The following is a 25,291-nucleotide window of genomic DNA, read 5'->3' on the forward strand; positions in this document are numbered from 1 at the left end:
TTCTGGATATGAGAATTTCTGCAAAATTGCTATAAAGCTATATGAAAAAAAAAGTCTATAAATAAACTTTTAAATAGAATCAGATGATTGCACAAGATCACAGTTTTGGTGTTCAGTGTCCATAATACAGTCAATCTGGTTTAACCCTGAATGAACTCCTACATATGTTAGCTAACTAAGAGCATATGTTATATCTTAGGTGGTGAGGGTTCAAGGAAGGGTAAAAGAAACTCTGTAGTGTCTTGAGAGTACAAACCACAAAGAGAGAATAAAAGTAGTTAATTTGTTTAGTCTGAACTGAACAAGCAAAAGTCAGTGAGCCAGGGAAGTCTGTGTATTGTGCTTTGAAAGATGGGATAGGGAAAAAATGTTCCTAATGGATGCAGGTGATACAGTTAGGAAGGAGTGAGTTAGAATCAAAAGGATGCATTTAGCTTGGATATCAGGGCAAGCCTAATAGGAGGGTCAGGCAGGCACAGGCTTGTTTACTTAAGGAAAGTAGTTAAACCATAAATTCATGATTTGATGAAGGCAAAACCAGGCTAGGTTTACATGGGAAGATCAGCATCGCACAGTTGCAGCACTAGGGCAGATGATTGGACTTGATCAGAATTACTCCTGTTTTGTGTCACTGTGGGTCACACTGAAACCAGAGATCTGACCCAATTTATGTTTTGCTCACAAGTAAATGCACGTGTCCTTAATACCTTATTTGCCTGAATCTCTGCACCTTTGGAGAGGTTGTGACTTGATGAACTTCAGCAATAGGAAGACTCACCAGAGATGAGCTCTTCCTCCTTCTGCCCTGCAGCTACAAGTTGAGGGGAGTAAAGAGTCCCACTTTGCAACTTACAGATCATTCAGTGCAAGAATTTTCCCAGTTCTTCCTATTTCCTGCTGCTAGATTCCTCTCATCTTCTGAATTTTTAAAGATATTTTTTATGAAAGATATCTCAATGCTTGAAAAAGCAACAAGAAATATTAGCAAGGGGCCCAGCAAGAATAGCAAATGCCATCTGCTTTGCAGGGTAAATGCACTTATAGCTCTATAAATGTGTTTTTCAGCTCCACAGTGTGTGGCAATGTAGCAGTTAGCGGAGTTAGGGCTCCTCAGCCTTTATTGTTCATAGGTGCCAAGGCCTCCCAAGAGAAAACGAAACAATAGATTACTGTGTAAAGTGGCAGCAGGAAATATTTTATTTTGATTTATAAACAGAATAAATCTTGAATGGAAATAACTTAGAATAAATAAACCGGCAACTGCTAAGTGACTCCACATAGTCCCTTTCTTGCTCACTGGTCCTGTTGGTCAGAAATGCTACTGTAAAGCTCATTTAATTTGCTGGAAATGTTGTCCAAACTACCCAAGCCTTGAGTCTGTTGAAGTTTGTGGTCAGCAGGTATGTTTTTCTTAGAGGACCAGCTGCTTGTCATTAGCTGATCACTTGCAGTGCTTGAGGTCTGGAGAACCCAGGAATCTGCCAAACCCGTGTAGCTGTGGGGCAGTCTCCGCAGGTGGGCTTCAATCAGTCTTTGAGAGTCTTGTTTTCCGTCAATTTCCTGTACAGTAAGGGCAATTTCTGTGCACTGCTGATGGTAGTATAAGGTAGTTTGTACTCTAGGCAGTACAGAGTAGGGAAAACTCAGGAGGCCCCAAAGGACAGACATACCAATGTTCCGTGCTTTTTTCCTTTTTCACGTTCTTTTTCCTCACATTTGCAGCACATTGAAGGCCCATATGGCACTTCTTGATTCTGTCATCTTTCTAAAAGATACAAGCACTTTGGAAAATGTAATTAGAGGAGCGTGTTTTATGCACTCATGTTTGTTACACTTACTGTCTGGTTTCAGCATGATGAACAACAAAAAGGTGCCCTGAATTCAGTCACTGTTGTTTTGTAAGAAAATGGTTGTTTTCCAGAAGGTCAGAGCGAGGGAAAGAGCAGAAACTTGGAATCAGATTTCCATCCACTTTATTCACATGTGTACATTCATATTTCATGTTCCATGAGAAGTCCTAATAAAGTCCTAATAAACTTCTCCCTATTGTCCAAGAGAAGAACCATGGGAATTTGAAAGTGTCTAGGAGATATAAAGTATGATTTACTGCAACCCTTAATTTTACCTACATTTTAGATACTCGGTGAAACAGTGTTTCTAACTTGAGTCCATAAACTGCCTTTGTGGTTGATGAAGAGAGTGGGTGGCTACAGAGGTCTCCAGAGAATTAAGCAAAGGGGTTTTCTCTTGGGACTTCTGCTATTCTGCCTGCAACATCCCACTGACATCATTAACCTCACAGAATCATAGGATGGTTGAGGTCAGAAGGGATTTCTGCATCCTGTTTAACTCCCTCTTCAAGTAGGGATGTCTAGAGCATGACCAGATGTCTTCTCAGTGGCTTAAAGAAGGAGTATCTCCAACTTAGATGAAAGAATCTCTGATTTTCATACTCAAGCACAAGTTCAGCACATAGGTTAGGTAGATTGGATCCCACGTTTGCTTTATATATTTCCCTGCTTGTTTGATTAAAATAAATACAACCTTATGAATTTTTAAGTAAAGAACTGTGATGCAAGAAGGGAGTTTATGCTTTTGAAAACATTTTGATGTAATTTTCTGAATACTGTGTATGAGAGGGAATTTTCAGAAGCAGAAGTGATTTTCTGTGTTTGAGTTGTTGGGTTTTTTTCCTTCTAAAGATACACGTGCAAAATTTGAAACATTATATATAAATTAAAGTTTCAGAAAATGTGAATTTCCAAGACCATTTTTGGTAGTTGTTTAAGCTGGTAGTCTGAGGAGTGTTCTCCCTGAGGATACGAAACTGCTGTATGTATTGGAAATAATAATGGTTTGTGATAGTTCATGCATACTCTGGTATTCAGTAGGAGAATAAAGTATCTTTATGGGGTTGAACAAGGCAGTGGGAGCAAATGAACAAGAGACTGAAATTGAGAGCTTTGCCTGGAGGAGGTGTAAGTCCACTTGATCCCTTTGCCCTTAGCATTATACTTGCTAAACCAAAAGGACCTTCCCCACAGAGAAGCAGAGGATGGCCTGCTATGAGAACTGCTTGTCAGTAGGAAGTTCTTATGGTCTGTGAGCAACATTTGGGGTACAAAGGTGTCTAGAGGACAGAGAGCTGCTGCTGGGAAGCCAGTCATAGCCTATAACTTGAATTTTGTATGCAGTTCCATTCTAATGCTTAATCAGTGTAAGGTTTCTTCATAGATTCATAGAATCATAGGATGGCCTGGGCTGAAAAGGACCACAATTATCATCTGGTTTCAATCCCCTGCTACATGCAGGGTCAACAACCAGACCAGGCTGCTCAGAGCCACATCCAGCCTGGCCTTGAATGTCTCCAGGGATGGGGCATCCACAGCTTCCTTGAGCAACCCATTCCAGTGCATCACCACTTTCTGAGTGAGTTTCTTGCGAGACTGAGAAGGGTGACAAGGAGAGAATAGATTCCAAGGTTGCACCTGGGTCTTTTTGGTAACATTGGTATCTTATAGTTTCTGAATGGTAATTTTTGGATGACTTTATTAAACCTTTTTTGAAAATGAACGCCATGGGGTAGCTGCTATAGATTTTCTTTTAATTGAATGTGGAGGAGTGTGGAGTTGTATGATAGAAGACACACTCCAACAAGGAAAAAAAAAAAAAAAAAAAGAATGTTAAATTCTCAACCACATTTTGTTGAAATTCTGGGGATTCTTAAATCTGCAATGAAAGCATGAGCAGAAGGCATCTAAACCCACTTTCCCAAACAGAGAACTCACAGCATGTGTGGACTGATAGTACTGTGGCAGATGCAGGCGTACTTTCCACCTTGAGTTTAATCCCAGTGCGCACAAAACATTTCCTGAGCAAAGGAGCGTAAGGAACAGTGTGTGAGCATACTGAGCATAATGCACTGCCTGGAGACACATGCTGCAGGGTGATTAATGCCAGCAGAGACAAAGGTGAGATGTGCAGGAAGTGAGAACAGGGTCTTTGTCACAATTACTGTGTTTGATTAGTTAGCAGCTTTGTTGTTTGTTTTATTTTCCCATGTTGTTTTTTCCTCCTACCGCCATTAATTTCTCCATAGTTCCTCATGAATTCTGAGCCTATAGATACTCTGTTTATAAAAGCTTCCTACTGAGAAAACAAACAAAAAATCCTCCCTCACATAGAAAGGAAGACAAGGCAGTGGCAAAGTTCAGCTAAAAGCGTGAGCTCCTTACACATATGTTAAGTGGATCTAAATCCCAATTTATCTTTCAGTTGCACCAGTATAAATAGATGTAGGAGTCTCTTGAAATGCAAGTCCCAGGAAGGCTTTGGCCCTAAAGGCCCTTTCATCACAGACAGTCAGATTAGAGCAGCCACATGAGAAAAGGCTGTTGTGCGTATGGCATCACTCAGTGACAAGATAGCCAATATCCCCTAAAGGACGTAAATGCTGTGGATGAGAAAATCTTTACCTCTCTCCCTGAGTTGTCACATTTTTAGGGACAAGCAGAGTTGGGAGATTTTCTGTTGATGAAATGGCATTTATCCTTTCATGTTAGGATGTTGGGGTTTTTTTCCCCTCTCTCTCTGAGTGTTTAAATCGTTTGGAAACATTTGCCTGTGTTTATTTAAAAGTCAGGACTTGAGATACAGTAACAAAGAAAAGCTTCCAAAAAAGTACAAGAAGTCTTGTTGCTTACAAAAATGGCTCTGCAAATGGAGCCAGAAATCCTATCAACGGATGTAGGCACTCATTTCTGGAATAAAACTCAAAAAATGTGCTCGTGAACCGGTTACTTTTTTGCATTTTTATTCCTGTTTCATGTTCAGTTGCCTTCCTCTTTCTATATTAATCCTGTTGAATATTCCTTAGGAAATAACAACAATTACAATCAACGTTAAATTAGGAAAAACATTCCTCTTGAATACAGATTGATATTAATTTCAAAATCTTTTTCTTTTTTTTTTCCCCCCTGAATTTCCCTCTGTTGGTTGTTTTCCCAAATGCATTCACCATTAGAATTAACTTGCCAAGTTTCTGTAATACATCTTGGTCTTTTGCTTGACAGGGAGGTGTTCAATTCAGCTTCCTGCAAGCTGCTTTGGTTGAACACTTTTAGCTACTTTGTACCTTTCCAAGAAAGGCTTTTAGTAGAAAAGAAGAAGAAAACATCTTTGCCAATATTGTAGAGTGGCAATCTTTAAAGTGTTACATGGGGTGAAATACTTGGTGCTTGATTAGCTTGTGCAACTGGGTGCGCCAAGTTAAGAAGAAAGGCTCATTGCCATGGCTGGCACAAAACCCAATGGTTCTCTGAATTTCTTCCTGCGTCTTTCAGCTTTTCTCCATTTCTAGTGATAGTCCAAGTATTGTCAAGGCAAGATTATAACCCCTTGTAGCACACCCCATAGGAAGAGGTGGGAGGTTGTTTAATGAAAGGGTCTGCTTTTTGTTCCTCTGTATTGAAAACAAGCCATGTCGTTGGGTCCTCAGCTGCTTTTGAAAGTCGCACTGGAAGTAGAAACCAGAGGTGGATGCTCACCATGGAGGCTGATGGTCTTTTGGCTCTGCTTTTCTCTGTATTTGTTTTTGTATCAAGTCCTTGATAACACATTGTAGCAGATTCAATAATTAATGGTATTTTGGATCTAACAAGTGGAAATGCCTATTTATAAGAAGAAGGGCACTAAAGTGATTCAGAAGGATGTCTCAGGATAATGAGAATATATTACCTTCTGCAACTTGCTTCTTGGTGCTTATAAAGAGAGGACATTGTACTAGCCCTATGTTTTGCACTAGCATACCAACTGCCGTTGAAAATACTCAGGAAATCTCCAGTGATATTTTGAGGAGTTCCTTCTCCTCTTGTGTTGTACCAGTGGAAGTGATGGCTAAGACCTTGCTGGCCACGAAGGCACCTTAATCCCTCCACTGAGTCAACTAAGTCTGTTTATGCTCATCTTCAGGGCAAAATGAAAACAAAAAAACAACCCACCAAATAATATACATTCTGAAACTTCTTCTGTCATGAGACCTTAGTTTGGCACTGTTTTGTGAGTAAGGTATCTGAGTTTGGGTGTTATTTTTAAAATATAACATGTAGGACACAGGAAAAACACTCCTATGATGATCAAATTTTGCATATGCACCCACGACACAGCTGTGGAAAAATTTTCAAATAAGGAGATAAACATTGAAATAATCTGTGAAGTATGCTTGTGGATGACTTAGTATTTGCTTCATAAAGGAGGAGTGTGTTATTTTTTGGTCAAAACCAGATACAATGGAAGGCTACTACCCTCAAAATATTCCATCACCCCTACCATGTCCTTACAAAACATACACTTGGGCAATGATTTTCTCTCTTTTGTATAACTCCTTTTTTGTTGTTGTTTTGGGCTGGATTAGTGTCTCATTTTTTTCTGGTTGACAGCTTTCCCATGCCTCTCTCATCTTCTTGTCTTAAAGCTGGGTGCTGGTGTACCATGAGGTTGCCCAGCTGGCCAAAAGAAAACATATAAAAGCTGGGGAATCATAGAATCATAGAATGGCCTGGGTTGAAAAAGACCACAATGATCATCTAGTTTCAAGCCCCCTACCACAGGCAGGGTCTCCAACAACCAGACCAGGCTGCCCAGACCCACATCCAGCCCAGCCTTGAATGCCTCAACAATAACTAAGAGAGGGGAAAATTAAGAGTTATTTCTTGTTTCTTGTTTCTGTTGCTGGCTTTACCACTTCAATGAACTAAGAATAGAAGGGAGAGGTGGCAAGTGCTCACAAGAATTACCTTCTTCAAGCATGACTTGTTACTGCTCTGAGAATTAGTCTGTGCCCTTTTCTTATTGGAACTGCTGCAAGGAGTTGTGTCCAGATCCTATGCTGTTCTTCTTCTCAGTCTGGTTAGTAGTAAATACATTAACAACTGTTGAAGGTGGTTGGATTCTGGATTTGGCATGTCTCTAGAACAGGTTTCACTGACCATGTGTTACAAATGTATTATTTAATAAAATGAATTATGTGGAAGTTTTCCATCTTTAGACCTGGCTGTTTGTACACCCAAAAATATTCCTGTGAACATCCAATAGCCGTGACGTACAGAGCAACTGAGCTCCAGTGGCTGTCACGGCACGGTGAATTGAAGTACGTGTATTTGTACTTGTTTGATTAAATATGTGCATATACAATACATTCCTTTAATGAAAACAAATAAAAAATGACAGTGTCTCCTTACTGAATTTATTGTAGTTATACTCTGAGCATTGGGGAGAATCTGATCGTTACAAATGTGTTTAAGCATTTTTGCTTTAACATCAGAAAGGTACTGGGTGTGAGAAAACAAATAACAGTCAGTTATTTAGTACTGATTACATTATTTTCTTATTTAATTTAAGTAGATCTTAGCTTCTTGCCAAAAAGAAAAAGCAATACTGAAGGACTAGCAAAGCATGCTCTGAGTTGTGTTCTTGCTGTCTTCCAAATTCACAGCAAGAAGAAAATATATTAAAGAAATTCGGTAAGACCAGGTGGTCTGAGTGAATAATTTCCCTTTCATTAACATATTCCCCTTATTAACTGTGTAATTAATTGTACATAGCTAAGGAAAGCTATGGAAATTGCATTTTGAGATGTATCAAAGCTGACTCTATGCTGCAGACTTCCATGCAATTTACTATTAATGAAGCACAAGATGGAGGCCCCAAATCTATAATTATTACTTACTATTTGAATGACAAGCAAAGAATTTTATCAGCACAGTTTCAAATGAAAGGGGATTAGCAGCTAATGTTGAAATTGTTAATCTTTCTTATTAAAATAATTTTGACGAGAGTGTTTAGCCTGAAAGAGGTTTCTGGAATATCATTTACCATTAAAACAGCTATTTTCTGAGACTCGGTATGAATTTGTCTAAGTTTGACAGCGGGGGGCAAATATTTTTTTTAAATGAATGAATATTTTATGGGAGCGAGGGCTGTTCATGTGTGAGCTGATGCCGAGCTGCTCGCTGTATTCGTATTCCTGGAATGCATAGCAGGGCGGTGGTACAATATCCATCTGACAAAAGTTAAGATGTCGGCTGAGATAACAATGGAAAAAAGCTGCAGCACAGCATCTGAGAGGTGAAATTGTGCCCGAGGCTGCATCTGCTCGCTGCTGATTAGCAGGTGGGAGCTGCATCAGAATTGGGCCCCAGATCTCCCTGATATTTCTATGTGGCAAAAAAAAAAAGGCTGTAATTATGTCTGGTAACGAAGTTAGTTCTTGTTTAAAGAGGCCTTTTTACTCCTCCAGATGATGGTGTGCTTCCAGGTTTTATTTTTACTGGTGTCACGTCATACCTTAAGATGAGAATTCAGTAGTGGGCCTTTCAACACCTCCTTGTATGCTTGTATACAAATACCATGTACAGCAGCAGTGTCTTCGTAGAAGCGTAGGTAAATATTTGTGGGCAGAGGCATAATGTGCACATCTTTCAAATGTTTATGAAAACTAGTTGACATTTTAAAATTTAAACTTTTCAGTGATACCTTTGCAATTATCATCTCGTACAGGAGCGTATCGTTGAAGCTGGCGAGGTTGTTGTCATTGCTCAGGATGAGGAAACAGCAAATATACAGTGACATAAATGGTGAAAAGCAAAGGAGTGGTAATTTATGCAATTTAATTTGCAGTGGTCTCCGCCACATAAATACTGGAGGAGATGTAAGCTAAACAACGCTATTAATTTGCTTGCATCCCATTATAGACAAAAGCTAACATAAGAGATGTCACATGCTTTTGCCAGTGACAAATCTAAACAGCAGAATAGATAGAGGTCGCTTAAATGCTTTGATTAAGACATGATATGTGTGAGTAGATGGACGTTGTTTAAAGATACCATCGAAACAGCAAACACCATATAAACAAGCCCATGTTCCTGCGCTGCCAGGGCACTGCTCTGAGCTGTACCTCTGCGCAGGATGTGGGAATTTCTGTGAGTTCACTCCTAAAATTAAAGGTTACAGAGCAAATTTCTTATCAGTAGTCCTACAAATGTTCCTCTGCATCAGTCTTGCAGTGATATGGTAGCAGAAAATGCCATAGAATTTCCTCATCATTCATTGAGCGGAATCAAAGGGTTTTTAGCTTAAACACAGAGCAGTTGTTAAACAGCATGCAGTAACAGAGCCTGAAGAATCACTTTCATTATATGGGAGTGTTTTTTATGTATTATAATTATGCATGAGGTCAAGGGTATGACAGTTTCTTCTTAATCTGTAAAAACCATAACAAACAGTGCAGACCACAGCCAGCATGGTAGGCTGTAGTTGAGACAAAATTTGTCAAGGATTAAATTATTTCCAAATCCCAAATGAAAACCTTTCTGAAGGCATTTCTGATGCAAGTATCCATCTACTGGTGGTGGCAGGAGGGTTCTGCTGCTGCTGCTCAGCTGGCCACGTGTGCTGCATGTCTGAGAAGTGGGCTGTCGTCCTGTGTCCTCATCGCCTCCTTTTGCCTCTTGGTAACTCAGCGTTAGACCAGTTTGACTGAAAGTATTACATATTTTGTTGCTTAATATTACCTAATTGCTACTAGCACGCATGGAATATGCCTAATGTGTTATTTCTTAAGGATGTCCACATGTGACTTTTACGTCCTTCTGCCAGTCTTGAAAACTCTGTAGTCTCAGAGGATATGCAGCAATCACTGACTTAGCATATGTGTGTGCTGACAGCTGAGTTTTGGGACTCTTTGTCATTCAGGTGGTACTTGGGAGCCTGGTAGGAGAAATTTTGATTAAAGTCACTGGAAGCTTTTCAGCTAACTTCAGTAACGAGAACAGTAATAAAAAACTGACTCTTTATGCACTTTTGAGCAATAGGTTCAAAGTTCTTTTTAATGGTCAGTGTCATTATCCTGCCCCTTCTCCAGAAAGCTCAGGCTCGGATAAGGAACTCTCATGGCTAAGATTAACCTTAAGGTCAGAAGAAGAGCCATGAGTAGACAGACCCCCATTCTCTGATGTTCCAGTGCTCTGCTCTCACAGCCAATCCTACCAGCTCTAACGAACAAGGAATCATGTTAAAGTGTAGTATTTTTGCCTTTATTTTTGTCCCTTTTTGGCCTATTATAAAGACATGAACTTGTGATGTGAAAGAGTTTGGAAGTGTTGCCCCCGTGTTTGTCATATTGTATTGTTTGTTTAGTTTTGGCCTCATTATATAATAGCAAACTTTTCCATATTTGGGGAGTTGCTAGAAAGATACTAAATGCACATTGGAAAGCTTATGAGAAGCAAACTGATGATGTGCAGTGTTTGGTTATAGTGATCCCTGTGATGTAAAGGGTGCCATCTACTCATTTGTGGGTCTCTTCTGAATTGAGAAGAAATACACGTCAGGAGTATATTTCAAGACTGCTTGATCCTTAGTCCTTCCACACACGCACACATGCATCAATTGTTAGGCTCTTTATTTTGCTTTCTTCTTCTGGTTAGCAATAAGCACAACTTGTGCTGTCTACACAAAAATGCTGCTGCCACCTTTTTTTTTTTTTTTTTATGTTTTTTCCTTGGTTGAGAGCTCAAAGAGAAGAGTTCCAAGGGAAAGGCACAGCGTACAGTTCACAGTTACTGGATATGCTTTCTTCTTTAGCAGTTTCTTCATTCGCTGTGGTTTTTGGTTCTGTTTTGTTTTCCACTCTTCTTTTTTAGTAACACGGTGTCTTTCATCTTTTTACTTCTCTGCTTGCCTCTACAGTCTGTTCTTGGCTTCTTTTTCTGTCCTCTTTCACATTGCATTTCCTTTCTTATTATTATCACAGTCTGTCACTTAAAATATTCTCTTCTGTGCCTTAGATCAACGTTCCTCAAACTTCTTTGCAGTAGGATCCCTTATCAACGCATGTACTTTCATGCAAGACCAGGAGTCCAAAGAGTAGGCTAGATTTCTTCAGTTTACTTCTAAAGCTTTTCTACCTCCACTTCACAACCCCTTTTGAATGTTTTTGTGAGAAAAATATTTGAGAGCCGTTGAGTCGAGTCAACCTCAACAGAAAATCTCATGGAACATAGCTTAAAGGTAGCCTGAACATTTGACGTTTTCTGCCTGTTTGGGAGCTGAGTAGATACCAGCCACATCTTTGTCATGGCCAGCGTTTTTCTGTCTCCTGGTACGGTTTCAAAACCATCTTGAGTGCTAAGATTTGACCCTTTGTGCAGTTTGAAGTTTCCTGGTTCTGGCTGTTAGATGAGTTTTCGAAGGAAAATGCTGATTACTCAGTCTGTTCTCCCCTTGTTTTTTTCTCACAGGTAGCCATATGTTCACTTGAGCTTACACAGAGTCTGCAGGTTGTGGATGTAGTGCGGATTGAAAGACTTCTTAGATCTCATGCTAAAGATTCTCAGTTTACAATACAGTACAGATACAGACATCTGTACATGATTGTATATATAGAAAATATATATATATATTTTTTTTTTTCCAAAAAAATCTCTGAAAAGTAGAAGGGTTTTCTGTTATGAGGCATGATTTGAACCTAGAGAAAAACTGTTTGACTTTTAATCTTTTAATCACGCCCTTCAGAAGAGCAGTAAGAGTATCGCTGTTTACCCTTTTGCTCCTACAGGGATGTTTAGAAGTAATATTTTCCTTTCTACCCTCAAAATGGCCACCACCTGGCCAAGGCATGCTTTGTCCATCTGTTCAAACACATCATGTGTTGTGTCAGTTTGACATACTTGGTCATGGTTACCTGGGTTTTCTTCATCTGATTATCTCTGAAGAACTTGTCCATGCTTGAAGAGGAGATAGTTCTAAATGTGACATTTTCAGAATTCTCTATTTAGCTCTTGGTGATTTTTATATATAGTAAATGAAGGTGACTGTACAAGCGCTCTAAAAAGAGACACAGACTTTAATTCATTAAAATCTAAAACTGCAAATACAGTATCCAACTGAGAACCCAAATTTAGATACTTAATTGAGTTAGCAGAGCTTGGAGAGGAAGAAGGCAGGGAATTTGGGTTAGTGTTTTCAGCTAGGTAATTACTATGTAGTGATCTATTTGAAAAATATTCATTTTAAGTATACAGTGCCATTAGCAGGAATATAAATAAATCACAGCTATGTCTGGGATTGTGGTGTGATGTTCAAACAATTAGGATAAAGATATAGTGAGAAGAAGGGGTTGTGAAAAATAGGTTTTGTGTGTAAGAAGAAAACAAAAATTTCCTGTGAGAATGGAATTGGGCATCCGGTGTTTGTCACAAAATATTCAAGGACTTGATTTTGTGTTTGTTTTGTTGTTGGTGTTGTTTTGAAGTTTTTCTTCTACTTTTTGTCCAGCTGTGTAACACATGAAAGAAAAAAGGAAAAGCCCTTCCCAAGGTGTCTCCTTTGGTCAACTCAGGTAACACTGCCCTCACTGTAAGTTTCTACTGCAAGGAGTTGCCTTTAGCAGAGAAGTTTTGGTGTTTTGTATTCATTTTTGTTTTTAACAAATGTCACAACACATCAAATGCTGTGAAACAGCAGTATTTGGCTAAGGCCAAAAAATCTCTTGATTTTTTAATGTATTTTTTTTCTCTTATTTTAATGCTATTAACTACTGAACAATTTTATTGTGAAATCTACTGTAAGACATGCAGACGGACTGGAAACCAATTTTGTCTAATTCATCTTCTACATTTTTATTATTTAGTTTTTCATGTTGTAGAAACAGAACCTAACATGCGTAAATTGCAGCACGGTTGGACTAGATGATCTTGTAGGTCCTTTCCAACTTCGTGATTCTATGATTTCTAAATTAAATACCTGTATTTATCAGCCACTTAAGCCCTGTTCTTCTAAACAAAATATCCAAACCAAAACGTGTTGTAATTTCCTTAGTTTCCGAGTGCTTGGTATATTCCAGTTACCAAAATGTTGCCAGGTATTCGTGAAGGCAACCATCAGCTCTTTCTATAGGCATGGTCATGGGAAAAGGAAAAATGAGTGGTCAAGAATCCTGAATTCTGAATTTCCCCGCATCATGGCTGTGTTAGGAGCATATTCTGTGACCCTGATTTTGAATGACTACCCCAGGAAATCCTGTTCAATATTTCTGCCCTTTCTCTTTCCTATCCAAGAAATGGCAATGATACTTGCCTCTCCTATGGAAGTAACGTGAGCTCTTCCAAATAGCTGAGCAGAAGGAACTATAGAAATACAGTGATTGTAAGGGAGCAGATTATATTCCTTTTATGGTAATCATCTTCTACTTTTCGTTGAGGTTTATTTAAAGCAAAATAATTGCAGCAGTGAAACTTCTTAGGTGTAATTTAGATTTCAAGAAAGAGAGTACGGATGAAGAGTTGGAGGTGATAGTATTTTGAGACCCAGAAGACACCATTAAGTAGCTGATAATCCTTGACAAGGGTTTCTTAGTAGAGTGAATTTCTTCACCTTCTGTTATGTTTAGTGAGAGCTTGGTAGAGTAAATATTTCATAATTAAGCATTCTACATTTTAATGTTTAATTTCTTGGTTGTGTTTCCTCTCAAAAGCACATCTGCCTCCATAATTCCCAATTTGTGTAATATTTAGCATCACATATATTTTCCAAGATTCTGTCCAGAGCTGAAAACTTGCATCAATCCACACCAGGTTATATCCAGACATTTCCTTGGGATTTCTTTGAGCACCTTTGGCAGCTGGGAGCTGTAAGAAAAGGGATTAGCAAGTGTTTGTGTGAGACACACTGATCCCAGCACCTGCTGATTGGATTGAAGTAATCCTTTTACAAGTTACAAAACTCTATTATCAGACCGTTAAGAGAAGAGGAGGCAGTAATATAAGCTACATCAATGGTGTATTAATTTAAGTAAACAGAACATAAGTTGATATTTAATGTACTTGTGAATTACAGTCATTCTCACAAAAGTTGCTCAGTAGTCATTAGGTAGATAATGCCATACACGGCTCATGTAAGGATTCTGCTCTTCTAGAAACTCAAGGACAAATGTTTGGAATTCCTTAACATGGCATGCCTGAAGCATGATTGTGCTATGTGTACATGCTTAGTAGTCTTTACATCTGAAAATGTAACCTAAACCATTGAATGTCATTTTGTATTGTTGGCTGACATCACCATTGAAGGTTATTAATTTCCTGACAATACATCTGATTTGAATCAACCTAGTGAAATTATTTGCAACCCAATTGAGTAGTTGCTTTGTCAGAGCATTGCTTTCCTCCTTTTTTTTTTTTTTTTTTTTAAATTTTTCCATCATTATCTACAACATTATATATTATATTAACAGTGTTTTATGCAAAAATACTAGGAGAGCTTCAGAGTATTTTTTGGTATTTGATTTAAAAGGCTTCAAAATTACTGTTTTCACTATTGTATTTATATAGTGAGAAACAGAAGGACAAATTAGATCAAAACACATTACTGTGTTCACTCTCCAGCTACAAGGAGATGAGAAAATAGTTTCTCAGTGTTTTTTTATAAAGTCAAAAAAGAGTCCAGTGGAGGGCCACAAAGATGGTGAAGGGCCTGGAGCATCTCCCCTATGAAGAAAGGCTAAGTGAGCTGGGTCTGTTTAGCCTTGAGAAAAGACTGAGAGGGGACCTGATCCAGGTCTATAAATATCTGAGGTGTGGGGGGAAAAGTGGGGAGGCCAGACTCTTTTCAGCTGTGTGTGGAGACAGGACAAGGGAAAACAGCCAGAAACTGGAGCATAGGAAGTTCCGCATGAATGTACACAAGAACTTCTTTACGGTGAGGGTGACAGAGCACTGGAACAGGCTGCACAGAGGGGTTATGGAGTCTCCTTCTCTAGAGAAATTCAAGACCCACCTGGACACCTACCTGTGTGACGTGGTGTAGGGTACCTGCTTTGGCAGGGGGGTTGGACTTGATCTCTGGAGGTCCCTTCCAACCCATATGATTCTGTGATTCTGTGAAAATGCACACCCTCAGCCTTTTGTTTCCTGTTTTGTTTTGTTTTTTTCATTTGTGGTTACTTTTAGACCATTCCCAGTGATAACACTGGGAGATCCAGGGTAGTGTGAGACAAATGAGAAGAGAATGAGGACCTCCCTAATGAAATGACTGACAAAAGAAATAAAATCTTGACTCCCATGAAATCAAAGTGTTTCCATTGACATTTAGTGGATGCAGAATGTTCCTCAGGATTGAAATTATGTGAGAATTTATAGCCTGTTGTTAGTTTATTGAAATTTATGTCAGATATGAGTTCTGTGAACTAGTGAAAATTAGTTGCAACAACATAAATTTGATTTTATTTCATTCATGTACTGTGACTTAAGTAGCCCAATGGCATCACGGTTTTCTACAGTTAACACTGAAAATTGGATTTGCCATGGATATGGTCTTGGGAACATGTATACATGTTCTACATTATTGTTGGTTGGTTGAATCAGAACATCAAGAACATGTATGTTGTTTCAATGGAAGTGTAGCCAGTGGTGAAAACTGGGATTTTCTTAGTGCATTGGTTGATTTAAAGAACTACATTGATTGAGATAGTGCACCCTGTCTTCAAGGTCTGCTTTGCTGAAGAAGAAAGGTGGGAAAGATATGGATATGATTTGGCTCTGCTTCCGTGCTTTCTTCTATATGGGTCACCATCAAGAGCATTCTTCGTGGAAGCACACGTGCTGAACTTGCAGCCTCCAGGCAATGTAAGAGCATCACAGAAGCTCAGAAAGAAAGATAGGTCTTGTGTATTCAAGGAAGAGCCCAAAGTAACTTAATTACTAATATTAAACTGTTAGGAGATGTAAGAGATGCTTATAAAGGTGAAGAAATATTTGCATGGTCTGAATATGGTTCTTTCAGGATGCTAATGGTGACACATCTTAGGGGGTTTTGTTTGAGCTGTACTGGACAAGTGTGGGTGCAAGAGAATGGAAGAATAATGCAATCATAATTTTAAAAAGGAGGAATGGGGAGAAGGAAAGAGGAGAAGAGAAATGCTCGTTTTCTTTGCTATTATGTGAGTCCAGACTCCAGCTCTTGAAAATAATGGAACACATATTAAAAAAGAAATTGCTGATTATCTAGGGAGAGATTTTTCAAGGGCACAAAAGGGAGATAAGTATGAGGGTCTCATTTAAGATGATGGGAAGACTGGAGTCTTTCCTTTGTTTGCTAATCTCCTCCATCCTTTCCATTGAATAACAGGACAATGAGTAAGAATGTGCATAATTTTATACGGAGTAAATCTTGCCTGGACAAACTTGATTGCTTTTTATTTAACTAAAATTACAAAACCAAGTGAAATGAAGTGAAAACAACAGATGTAATATATCTACATTTTAATAAAGCCTTGAAACTGTCTCATGAATAGTTAATTGAAAAATTAATGTCAGTTTTTTAAGAAGACAATTATGTGGACTGAAATGTGGCTAAAGGATGATGAAGAAAGAGTAATGATTAAATGCTGTATGGTAGTGTCTGGCAGTGTACAGGAGCTGGTGGTGGTTACAGTTGTATTTAACTTTTTAAACAGTGATCTGGAAGTGGTTGGAAGTGACTTAATGGCTTTCACAAGTGGTATCACACTGCAAGGTGCTGCACAGAAGTGATGACAGAGCGGTGATCCAGAAGATTGGAAAGCTTAGACCTGAAAACATGTACAACAAATAGAGTTAAATTATCTTTCAAGGAAAGAGCCTTGAGAGGAGAGGTATAAATTTTGCATAGATGGACCAGGACAGTGAAGATACTGATATACAAAGAAAGGAAGTTATATAGAAGAATAATGTTTTCTATGAGCAAAATAGAGTTGAAATACATGGGTTGCTGACAATGAGTAGTAAATTAAGTCTGTAATAGGAAAACCATAGTATTGGCATGCCTTTGAAAAAGCCATCTCGGATAAGCACCACTCTTCCTTATTGGAAATATTTGATCATTTCCACAAGTAGTATGTATAGTCCAGAAATGTTTGTGTTCTGAGGAATAGTTATGAACTGTGGCTTGGACCTCTCCTTTAGATACAGACATCTAAATGCAGCTTGCAAAATGTCTTTGTGAGGTAGGAGAAACAAGGCATTATATGTAAGGTGGGTAATCAGATAGGGCTCTCTAACTTTTAAGGCACAGTGAGTGGTATGAATGGGAAGGAAAACATTACTCTGATGCCACCAGTGATAAAATATTGAGCCAGAAAATGGAAGAAGAGAAGCATGTGCTACACTGAAAGTAAATTGAATTTAAACAGAAAAGTATAATACATGTTTTTATAGGGAATACATGCAGTGACTGTAATAGGCGCTGAAGAAGGCAGAGGTTTGAGTAGAATGACAAGAATGCTGGGAATGTCTACAGGAAAGAATCAAAGCTAAAAAGGTGGAAAAAAAAAACAAAGAAATGAACCCTTTATGTATGTCGATCAGTAAGAATAATAAAATGAATGGCTTTCAGTATGGTTTCTTAGTGGTTAGTGCACATTTGCAGTTACTCTGTAATAGCTGAGACTGATTCTCTCCCATCCAAAATCATTCCGAGGAGCCAGAGGAACACCATGGCACTGCCTGGCCCCTGTCACCTTCTCTACCCCACCACCTCCATGCAGCAATGTAGAACCTGCCAGGACTGTGGGAGGGCTTGATTTCTCCGGAGGCTCTAGCGTGTGCTGTGCCATTCTGGGGCACGGAGGGGAGGAAGGGCAGAGGGGTTGGCAGTTATGTCTGTGTTGGAGGAACTGATTCCCTTTGGGAGTTGTGTGCCTCAGGGCCATGTAGAACTACTCTTGCTTTTACCCTGATTTGGGCAGCTCACTTTTTTAATAGCCTCCAGGGAGTATGCAGAAGAGGGAGCAGAGGCTGAGCATGAGAATTATCCCAGAGCAACTGAGATTTATGATGTAGAAACATTTCTCTTTGTTGGAGAAATGGTACGTTATGTACCTGGCAGTAGTGCTGTGCTCACCCATGTTCCTGTACCCTGAGCAACAACAGCTGAGATGCTGTTACATCTGGTTCTTACTTTGATTTTCTCTCTACATGTATGGAAGATGCAGCAGCAGTCTGAGAGCAGTGGTTCTCACATTGTTAGGTGAAGGGTGTGGGTTGCAGTGGTCACCATTCATAAGGATTAAGATAATGTCCCATCCACTTCTTCAGTTGACATCTGAGATTGAATTAGAGCTGTCAAGTCTGTCAATTTAAGAGCTGCCCATCTTTTCATTAAAGGAGACATCCTCAGCCAGGAAGAGAGTGCCTAATCAAGTGCCGTATTGGAGTATGTTGTCAAAAATAATTGCTTTTTGTAATAGCTGAACATCAGCTAATAAAATAGGCGTTTTTAGAACGAATAGCTTGTCAGATGCAAACCATAGTGTCTAGTATCTCTTAAAGAAAGTATTTGGAGAGTGACCAATAAAAAAGTTAACTGTGATGTTTGTTAACCTTAATTTAGTGGCAGAGCATGTATTGGATGCCACTTCTTGAGTAAAGGAAAAAGCGAAGGGAAAGAAAGCAGTTTGTGACCATAATGTAGAATCAACCAAGCACTCTGGAAATTTTACCAAATCCAAGTCAGGCCATTGTACTCTTTGTGTCTGTGTTCAGGCATGTGAGTCTTTCTTGGCATTTGCCACTGGCACAGAATCTCTTGGCCAGAGATTCACTGTCCCTGAGATGTTTTTTTTCATCCTCTGGCTGAAAGCCAGTCTTCTTGCTTATGACTGGCACATCTCGCACGATAGCGATAGCTGTTTCTGCACCTCCCCCTTTCCATGTACACTGATGAGAAAGGGGTGACGTTGCATCCTTGTTATCCTCAGGAAATGTTTGATAGCAAGAGTATCTAATCTGTGCATAGAAGAGAAAGTGCGGACTGGACTGCCACTTGCTGTTGTGGAGGGAAAATTAAGACTTAATGTAAATTAAGGTATGTCAGGTGAGGTGGTTGAGAAGGCTACTTTAAAAAATAGCATGTACTTAGGGTTATGGGACATGTCTTGATGCAGGAATCTTAGTGAGACCAGAGCTCTGCCTTTTGCAGCAGGCTCTGAGGAGCATTGCAGTAGCAACGGTGACAACCTCTATTTATTTTGCCTGCTGCTGTGGGACAGGGAAAATTATGTGCGTGTTTGACATGTTGGTAATGAATTTCTTTCGTACCAGGCAAATGCTGCTGAATGTCTCATGAAAACATCCTAATTAAGGAGTGGATCTGAGTAGACATACAATCTCTAAAATATCAGAAGTTCCACTCAATTTAATGTACATCCAGCAGCTCCCAGGAGAACATTTCAAAATCACTAAGCTTCTGTTTAGCAAAATGGGGATGAGAGTAGGGGCGCTGAAGGACTGTAAATGAAAGATTGCCTAACTCTGAGGGAATTGTCTGACTTCTGAATGTTTTAAAGCAGGCTTCTTTTTCAGCCACTATTTAAACATGTGCATAAAGCAGATGTTCATACTGAGCAGAGCCTTCCACAGGACTGCTTATATTTTCCAAGGCCTTTTTAAGATCTGGCAGAAGGGCCGTATGAATCTCATCTGTGTGTTGCAGGCACTGAGGTTACATGGAAAGTGATTCTGGTGTAAGTGAAGGTTTCGATGTTTTCACTTGTGCATTCATTTATTTACGCTCAGGATTCCTTGAGGAAGGAAGGTAAATGTAGAAAATATTCCTTCTGGAGGAGAGACCAGTTGTTTAATAGTTCATGTCCACTGAAAGCAATCAAAATACCTTAGCTACATCATGTTTAACAATTTAAAGCATATTTTTTAACTTTCTTTATAAAACTTAGTCTTTGAGGTCATCAAATAGACAAGTTGGAGCCAGCAGGAAACTGCATGCTCTGTGCAGCCCTGCCATAGGAATCAGGCATTCATGGACCCTTTCCTTCGTGGATCCTCTGATATTTGGGAAAAGCTCATTGTTGGCAGACCCACGTGTCTGCATAAAGTGTTCCTGAGATGACAGGCATGTCAGAATGAAGCAGATTACAGAACTGGAGCTCAGAATGGGAAGGAGCTGGCAGCTGCCCTGTGCCTGCATGAGCTCTGTCTGCTGTGTTCAGAACTGCTCTCCTCGAGCAGGAGGCCTGCCTCAGTGATACTATCAGATGTCACTGCTTTTTTCCCCCTTTGCCTCACTGCAATTCTTATGTACCAACTGTTCTCTGCATAGGAGAGATTATCTTTTTTCTACTCAGTGTCCAGATCCAGGCCTGGATTTACTGGACAAAAAGAGTGGGATCCCCTTGTTTCCCCAGCAGCAGCAGCCATTTGGCAAGGATAATTAGCCATAATTAGAGATGATAACTAGTGTCAGGACAAGAGGAAATGGTTGCTCTGGGGGATGTTCAGGTTGGGTATTAGAAAAAAATTCTTTTCAGGAAGTGATGAGGAATTAGAACAGGCTGTCCAGGGAGATGGTGAACTCACCATCCCTGGAGGTGTTCAAGAGCCATGGAGATGTGACACTGAGGGACATGGTCAGTGGGTGTGGTGGGGATGGTTTGGCGTTTGGATTAGATGATCTTAGAGGTGTTTTCCAACCGTTACAATTCTATGATGGATTCTGTGACAAGCAAAGTGCCGGGGATGGGTGATTCCCTCCCAGCAGCCTGGGCCAGGCCCGTCCTCACTGACCCACTCCCCTCATGGAGCTGCTCATGCTCCCAACTCCCCATCCTGCAACCGAAGGCCCCATCTCCTGCCATGCTTTGCCCCTCATTTTCACTAGGAAGCAGTCACACACTGGGTGTTTTGATTGTATCTAGGCCAATACTATTTTCTGCCTCCTTTAGAAGCCTTTTTTCTAGCACAGCGTGCTTCCTTAAAGGAACATTTAGCTGGTCTTTCTGGAAACATCACTTCTCGAATTGCATTTCAGTAACAAGCATGATTTATAAATCTTAGGTAAAGATGGACACATGCAACACACCTTGCACAGAGACATAGCTGTGTGTCAGAAGCAATTTTGTAAGTGAAAAATCGTTCCCATGCCCTCTAAGGTGGGGAGCGTGGTGAGTGACAGCTTTAGCAGCGCTCAGTTTGGCAGAAGATGAGCTTGGAGCTTTTTGCACCTTCTGTTGAGCCTGCTGAGAGGGCAGAACTCCCCTTCCTTAAAGTACGTTTGAAGACTCCTCAGTACAACAGAGGTGCTACATGGAAAAAAAAATAACTCATCAATTCAATTGCTTTTTATAATTTTGGGTGGAATTTTTCCAAGAATGTTTCCTAAACAGGTGTAGATGGGACAGCAGCAGGGCATGGTCCAGCAGGATCCCCTCAGCCAACCTTGTAAGGGTATTGAGGAGGTTAGTTAACAGATATGAGCTAGGTGTACTGTGTGGTTACTCTGTTGCTCTGAAAAGTAATTTGGATGTGTAAATTGACCTGCAGTACCAGATGGTAGCTTGCTTTATTTTATTGCTGCAGAGAGGGGAGGATGTTCTTCCCAAACATTCCTCCTTCCTAGTGTTTCCCCCTCAACTATTCAGAGCAGTTTTCAGGACCATGAGGTGAAGGAGCAGGTTATTATTTCATTTTTGGAAAGCCTCTGGATGCGAATTCCCAATCCTGTACTGTACAGAACCTCTGGTCTTGTCAGAGCCTCAAAGACTTAAAATCTGCACCAATATACTCTGATGGGCCATCATTCCTGGGATAGCAGTTCTATTTTCTTCGAAGGCAATTCCCCTAAAAACTGTTGCTTTTACTGAATAACAGGTACAAGGCACAGTCCTTAACAGCATATGTTATTAACACCACCCTCTCAGTGCAAAGCTTACTCGATGCCTGCCCATGTGCAGTATGAACTCCTTGTGGCCCAGCACTTAAGTCTGGCAATTTTTAAATTATCAGTAGCTGTATTGTTGAGTTTGCACATGTGCTTGAATGTTAGTTTGAAAAGCCTTCAGTCTGACTGGAGATGTTGTCGTAACGAGTCATTTTTATCAATGGGCTCTCATTCCTCTTCTGTTGCCTAGTGAAGTGGGCAGTTGTACTTACATTCTCTAGGCTCTGAAGAAGAAACATCTTGCTCCCCAAGCTCCATGCCTGGAGGTTTCAGGCATTTCTTCTCAGTTAGTGCTGGTATGTGTTAATGATCTGATTTTGTATAGCACAAATGAGCTTGAAGTAAAGTCACTTCAATAAATGAATTAGCAGTGTGTTGTGTCCCAGAGCTTTGGATTCCTACTCTCTGATCTTTCACTCCTGACCATTCTCCTCTCACTTTAAGATAAAGGAAGTTTCTGAACTTTCACTGGAAACAAGTTCCGAGCAAGTACTTATATTTGGAGAAGCTCTGAATCATTACCTCATGTCTTCCTATTCTTCTTACCATCCTGAGATGCATCTTTTTAGCTTAGCTTTGAGGCTTTGAGACCAGATAAGAAGACGCTTAATACAGTGTTCTTTTAATTCCAGTCCTACATGGAAGATCACCTGAAAAACAAGAATCGTCTGGAGAAAGAGTGGGAAGCTCTTTGTGCTTACCAGGCTGAACCCAACGCCACCACTGTTGCACAGCAGGAGGAGAATATCCAGAAGAATCGCTCCCAGGCTGTAGTACCATGTATGTATACTTTAATTTCCATGGCTTCTTTTCTCAGTATCCTTTGCACAGTGCTTGGAGAGTTTACAGATACCAGGCAAGCAGAATACGGAGTGGTGCATATGTATGCTACAGAAATGTAGCTACAGATGTTGGCTGGATCCATGTCCTGTTGTCATTTCAGACCCTGTTTGTCTCTTCATAAGTTGCGTATATGTTACAAAAATGCACAATTATGTCACCGATCACTGCTGCTGCAGCTGTGCTGTCTCATGAAATTCAACAGCCAGAGTGCTTTGGAATATACTTTCTGTGGCATCTGCAGCCATTCAACAGAAAGAAGTTTGGCTTGTGTTTGGACAAGTTGCTATCGTGTCCATACAACAGTAATACCAGCAGTCTGTAATCAGAGCTGGATGATCTGTTTATCTGATACTCAGCCGTACTGAATGAGCCCCTCTAGGCTTCAGTGGATAAGCTTGCAAACTGGCTTCTTCCTCTGCTCGGCTTAGGATGAAAAGAAGGAAAATAAAAAGGGAGCCAGTTTATATTCCTGGAATCTGCTTTTTCTGTAAGCAGCCACTTTTTTGAGATTGAAATAAAAAGAACACATATTTTTAATGCAGATGTATTTCTCATAGTTTACATTGGTAATCTGCGACCACACATTTTATTAAGCAACCAATGAAACAAAACTGAAGCTGAGAATATATGCGGAGTCCACAGCAACAAAAATGCTCTCAGTCAGTGTGCCCACAATCCAGCTGGGTAGCTTGGCAAACATATACAGCTACTTTAATTTTTCAAGTGCCCTGAAAACATTAATTTTCCCTATGAGAGCCTCGAGTAAGTACTATTTTTCCTTTAGAAGTGGGAAATTGACAGGTAAGACATTAAGTAAATGTCAGAGCCAGATTTGGAGTGAAGATTTTTTGGAGCTACTTGGTAATTTCACTGAGCCGATCAGTGCCCACATATTTGTTTCAGTGGGATTTGGCTCTACTCTTAATTTAGAGGTTCTTCCTGCAGTACTGTGCTGCTTAGGAGAGGAGCACTGTAATTTGGCAATACACATTCTTCTGAATAAATACCAGCAGGTCAAAAGTCTGCTAGGACAGTAGCAAGACTTGATTGACTTCATGTGTTTGGGGATCACGTCTGTTGAAAAGTTCTAAAAAAGTAAGGACAAAATTAAAAGATTGTGATAATTCTGTGCTCTTTTCCATCCCCCCAAAATAGCATTTGTGGACATAATCTGAAGCGAAAACTGCTCCATAACATGTATTGATCTGAGCTGATCTTTCTGCTTAAAGCATTCTTGTCAATGTGGACTTGCAGCTGAACTGTCCTAAGCTGTTCTGAGTCTCTGTTCATGAATGAAGCCAAATTGGGTCCTGCCTCAGAAGCAGCATGGAAGCTGCAAGTGTTGCCAGAAATTGATGCTGGTTGTTCAGCTGATGCAGTAAGCGTGTCTGCATAATATGGTGAGCAATAAGATAGGGACCTTCAGGCCATTCTGGCAGTGAATCCAGAAGCAATATAGCTGTAGCAGCTCTAAAGAGCAGAGAGTTTTAGCTTAGGTGTCATGCCACACTAGAGAGCTGAGCTATTTTCAGAGGTGAGTTGGCAGTTTGTCTCTTTTAATCGTATTGTACCACATGGATGAATCAGCCTGTAGTGATAAGCCATGAGTGTTCGGCTCCCTGCCCCTTGCTTCTTGCATAGCATGTTGTGTGCCTGTGCTACCCATGTACAGATGCACAGTGGCCACAGTTTATCTGATGATTTAATTGGAAGCATTTTGGCACATTTTAAACCCTTTCTTTCTTTTGCAAGAGTAAATAACAGTCTGTTGCCTTTGTTACAATATGGAAGCTTCTGTTCTGGCTCTGGGTGTGCTTGGAACTTTCCTCTTTGGTTGAATTGCACAGAACTACCTGCTCTCCCTTCCCAAGGATGTGTGCGTGCCGTGTGCTGGTAAACATCTGTCATGTTGCATCCTTAGAACTACTTCAGCGGATGAAAAGTGCGGCATCTTGATGAGATGCTGGTTATTGTAGACTCTAAAATTAGGGGTGAGAAAAAAAGTTTGCACAGGTCTCTTTTATCTGTTGTTGATACGCTTTTGATACGCTGCTAAGTTTTTATACTGCATTCAGTGTATTCTCAAAGTAATGCCTTGTTAGCATATCCTTGCCCTTTTCATATTCATAATCACCTTGACAAGGTAAATCAGGATTGCCAGTTCATGTAAAAGATTTCATCTTAGGAAAGCTTCAAAGAAGCTTTCATATTGTGTTGTGTTTACTTTATGTTTTCCTTCCTCAACTGGTCTTAAAATATGAGGATATTATTTTTTACTGGTTACACAACTGGTGCCATTTATAGATGTCACAGTTTTTTCATAACTTACTCTTTTACCTATCCTCTCTATATACAATTGAGTGTCAGAAACACCTTGACACTGCTTTGAGTTAATTGACTATTTGTTCAACAAATTCTAATAAGTGAAGTAATTTAGGCCTAGGTTAATAAATGGCATCCTTTTTATCCAACCAACAAGCACTGCTGTAGCTTAGGGCAGTGGAATACATAGGTAGGTATATCTTTTTTAAACATTTGGCAAACGCTTTGGGATAAATGAACTTGATTTCAGTTCAGATCTCAGAAGAGTTCCACGTTGTATAGATAACCTATGGACAAAAGAACTGATCAGTAGGTTAAGATTCTTCACAGTCTTCAGACTGATTTGCTTTTGCTCCTCAGCCGT

The 25,291-nt window shown here is 39.9% G+C and overlaps 1 protein-coding gene across 2 annotated transcripts in view; it reads left to right on the forward strand.

The window, feature by feature from the left end:
- The window catches only part of PTPRN2 (protein tyrosine phosphatase receptor type N2), a 620,737-nt gene that overhangs the window by 538,283 nt on the left and 57,163 nt on the right, over positions 1–25,291 (forward strand). For both annotated transcript variants that reach the window (XM_072328503.1, XM_072328501.1), the window contains exon 15: positions 22,395–22,542. In XM_072328503.1, the coding sequence (XP_072184604.1) occupies positions 22,395–22,542 (148 nt within the window). The remainder of the gene's footprint in view (positions 1–22,394; positions 22,543–25,291) is intronic.

The sequence above is a fragment of the Excalfactoria chinensis genome, chromosome 2 (assembly GCF_039878825.1).
Source record: "Excalfactoria chinensis isolate bCotChi1 chromosome 2, bCotChi1.hap2, whole genome shotgun sequence".
Taxonomy (NCBI): Eukaryota; Metazoa; Chordata; class Aves; order Galliformes; family Phasianidae; genus Excalfactoria; species Excalfactoria chinensis.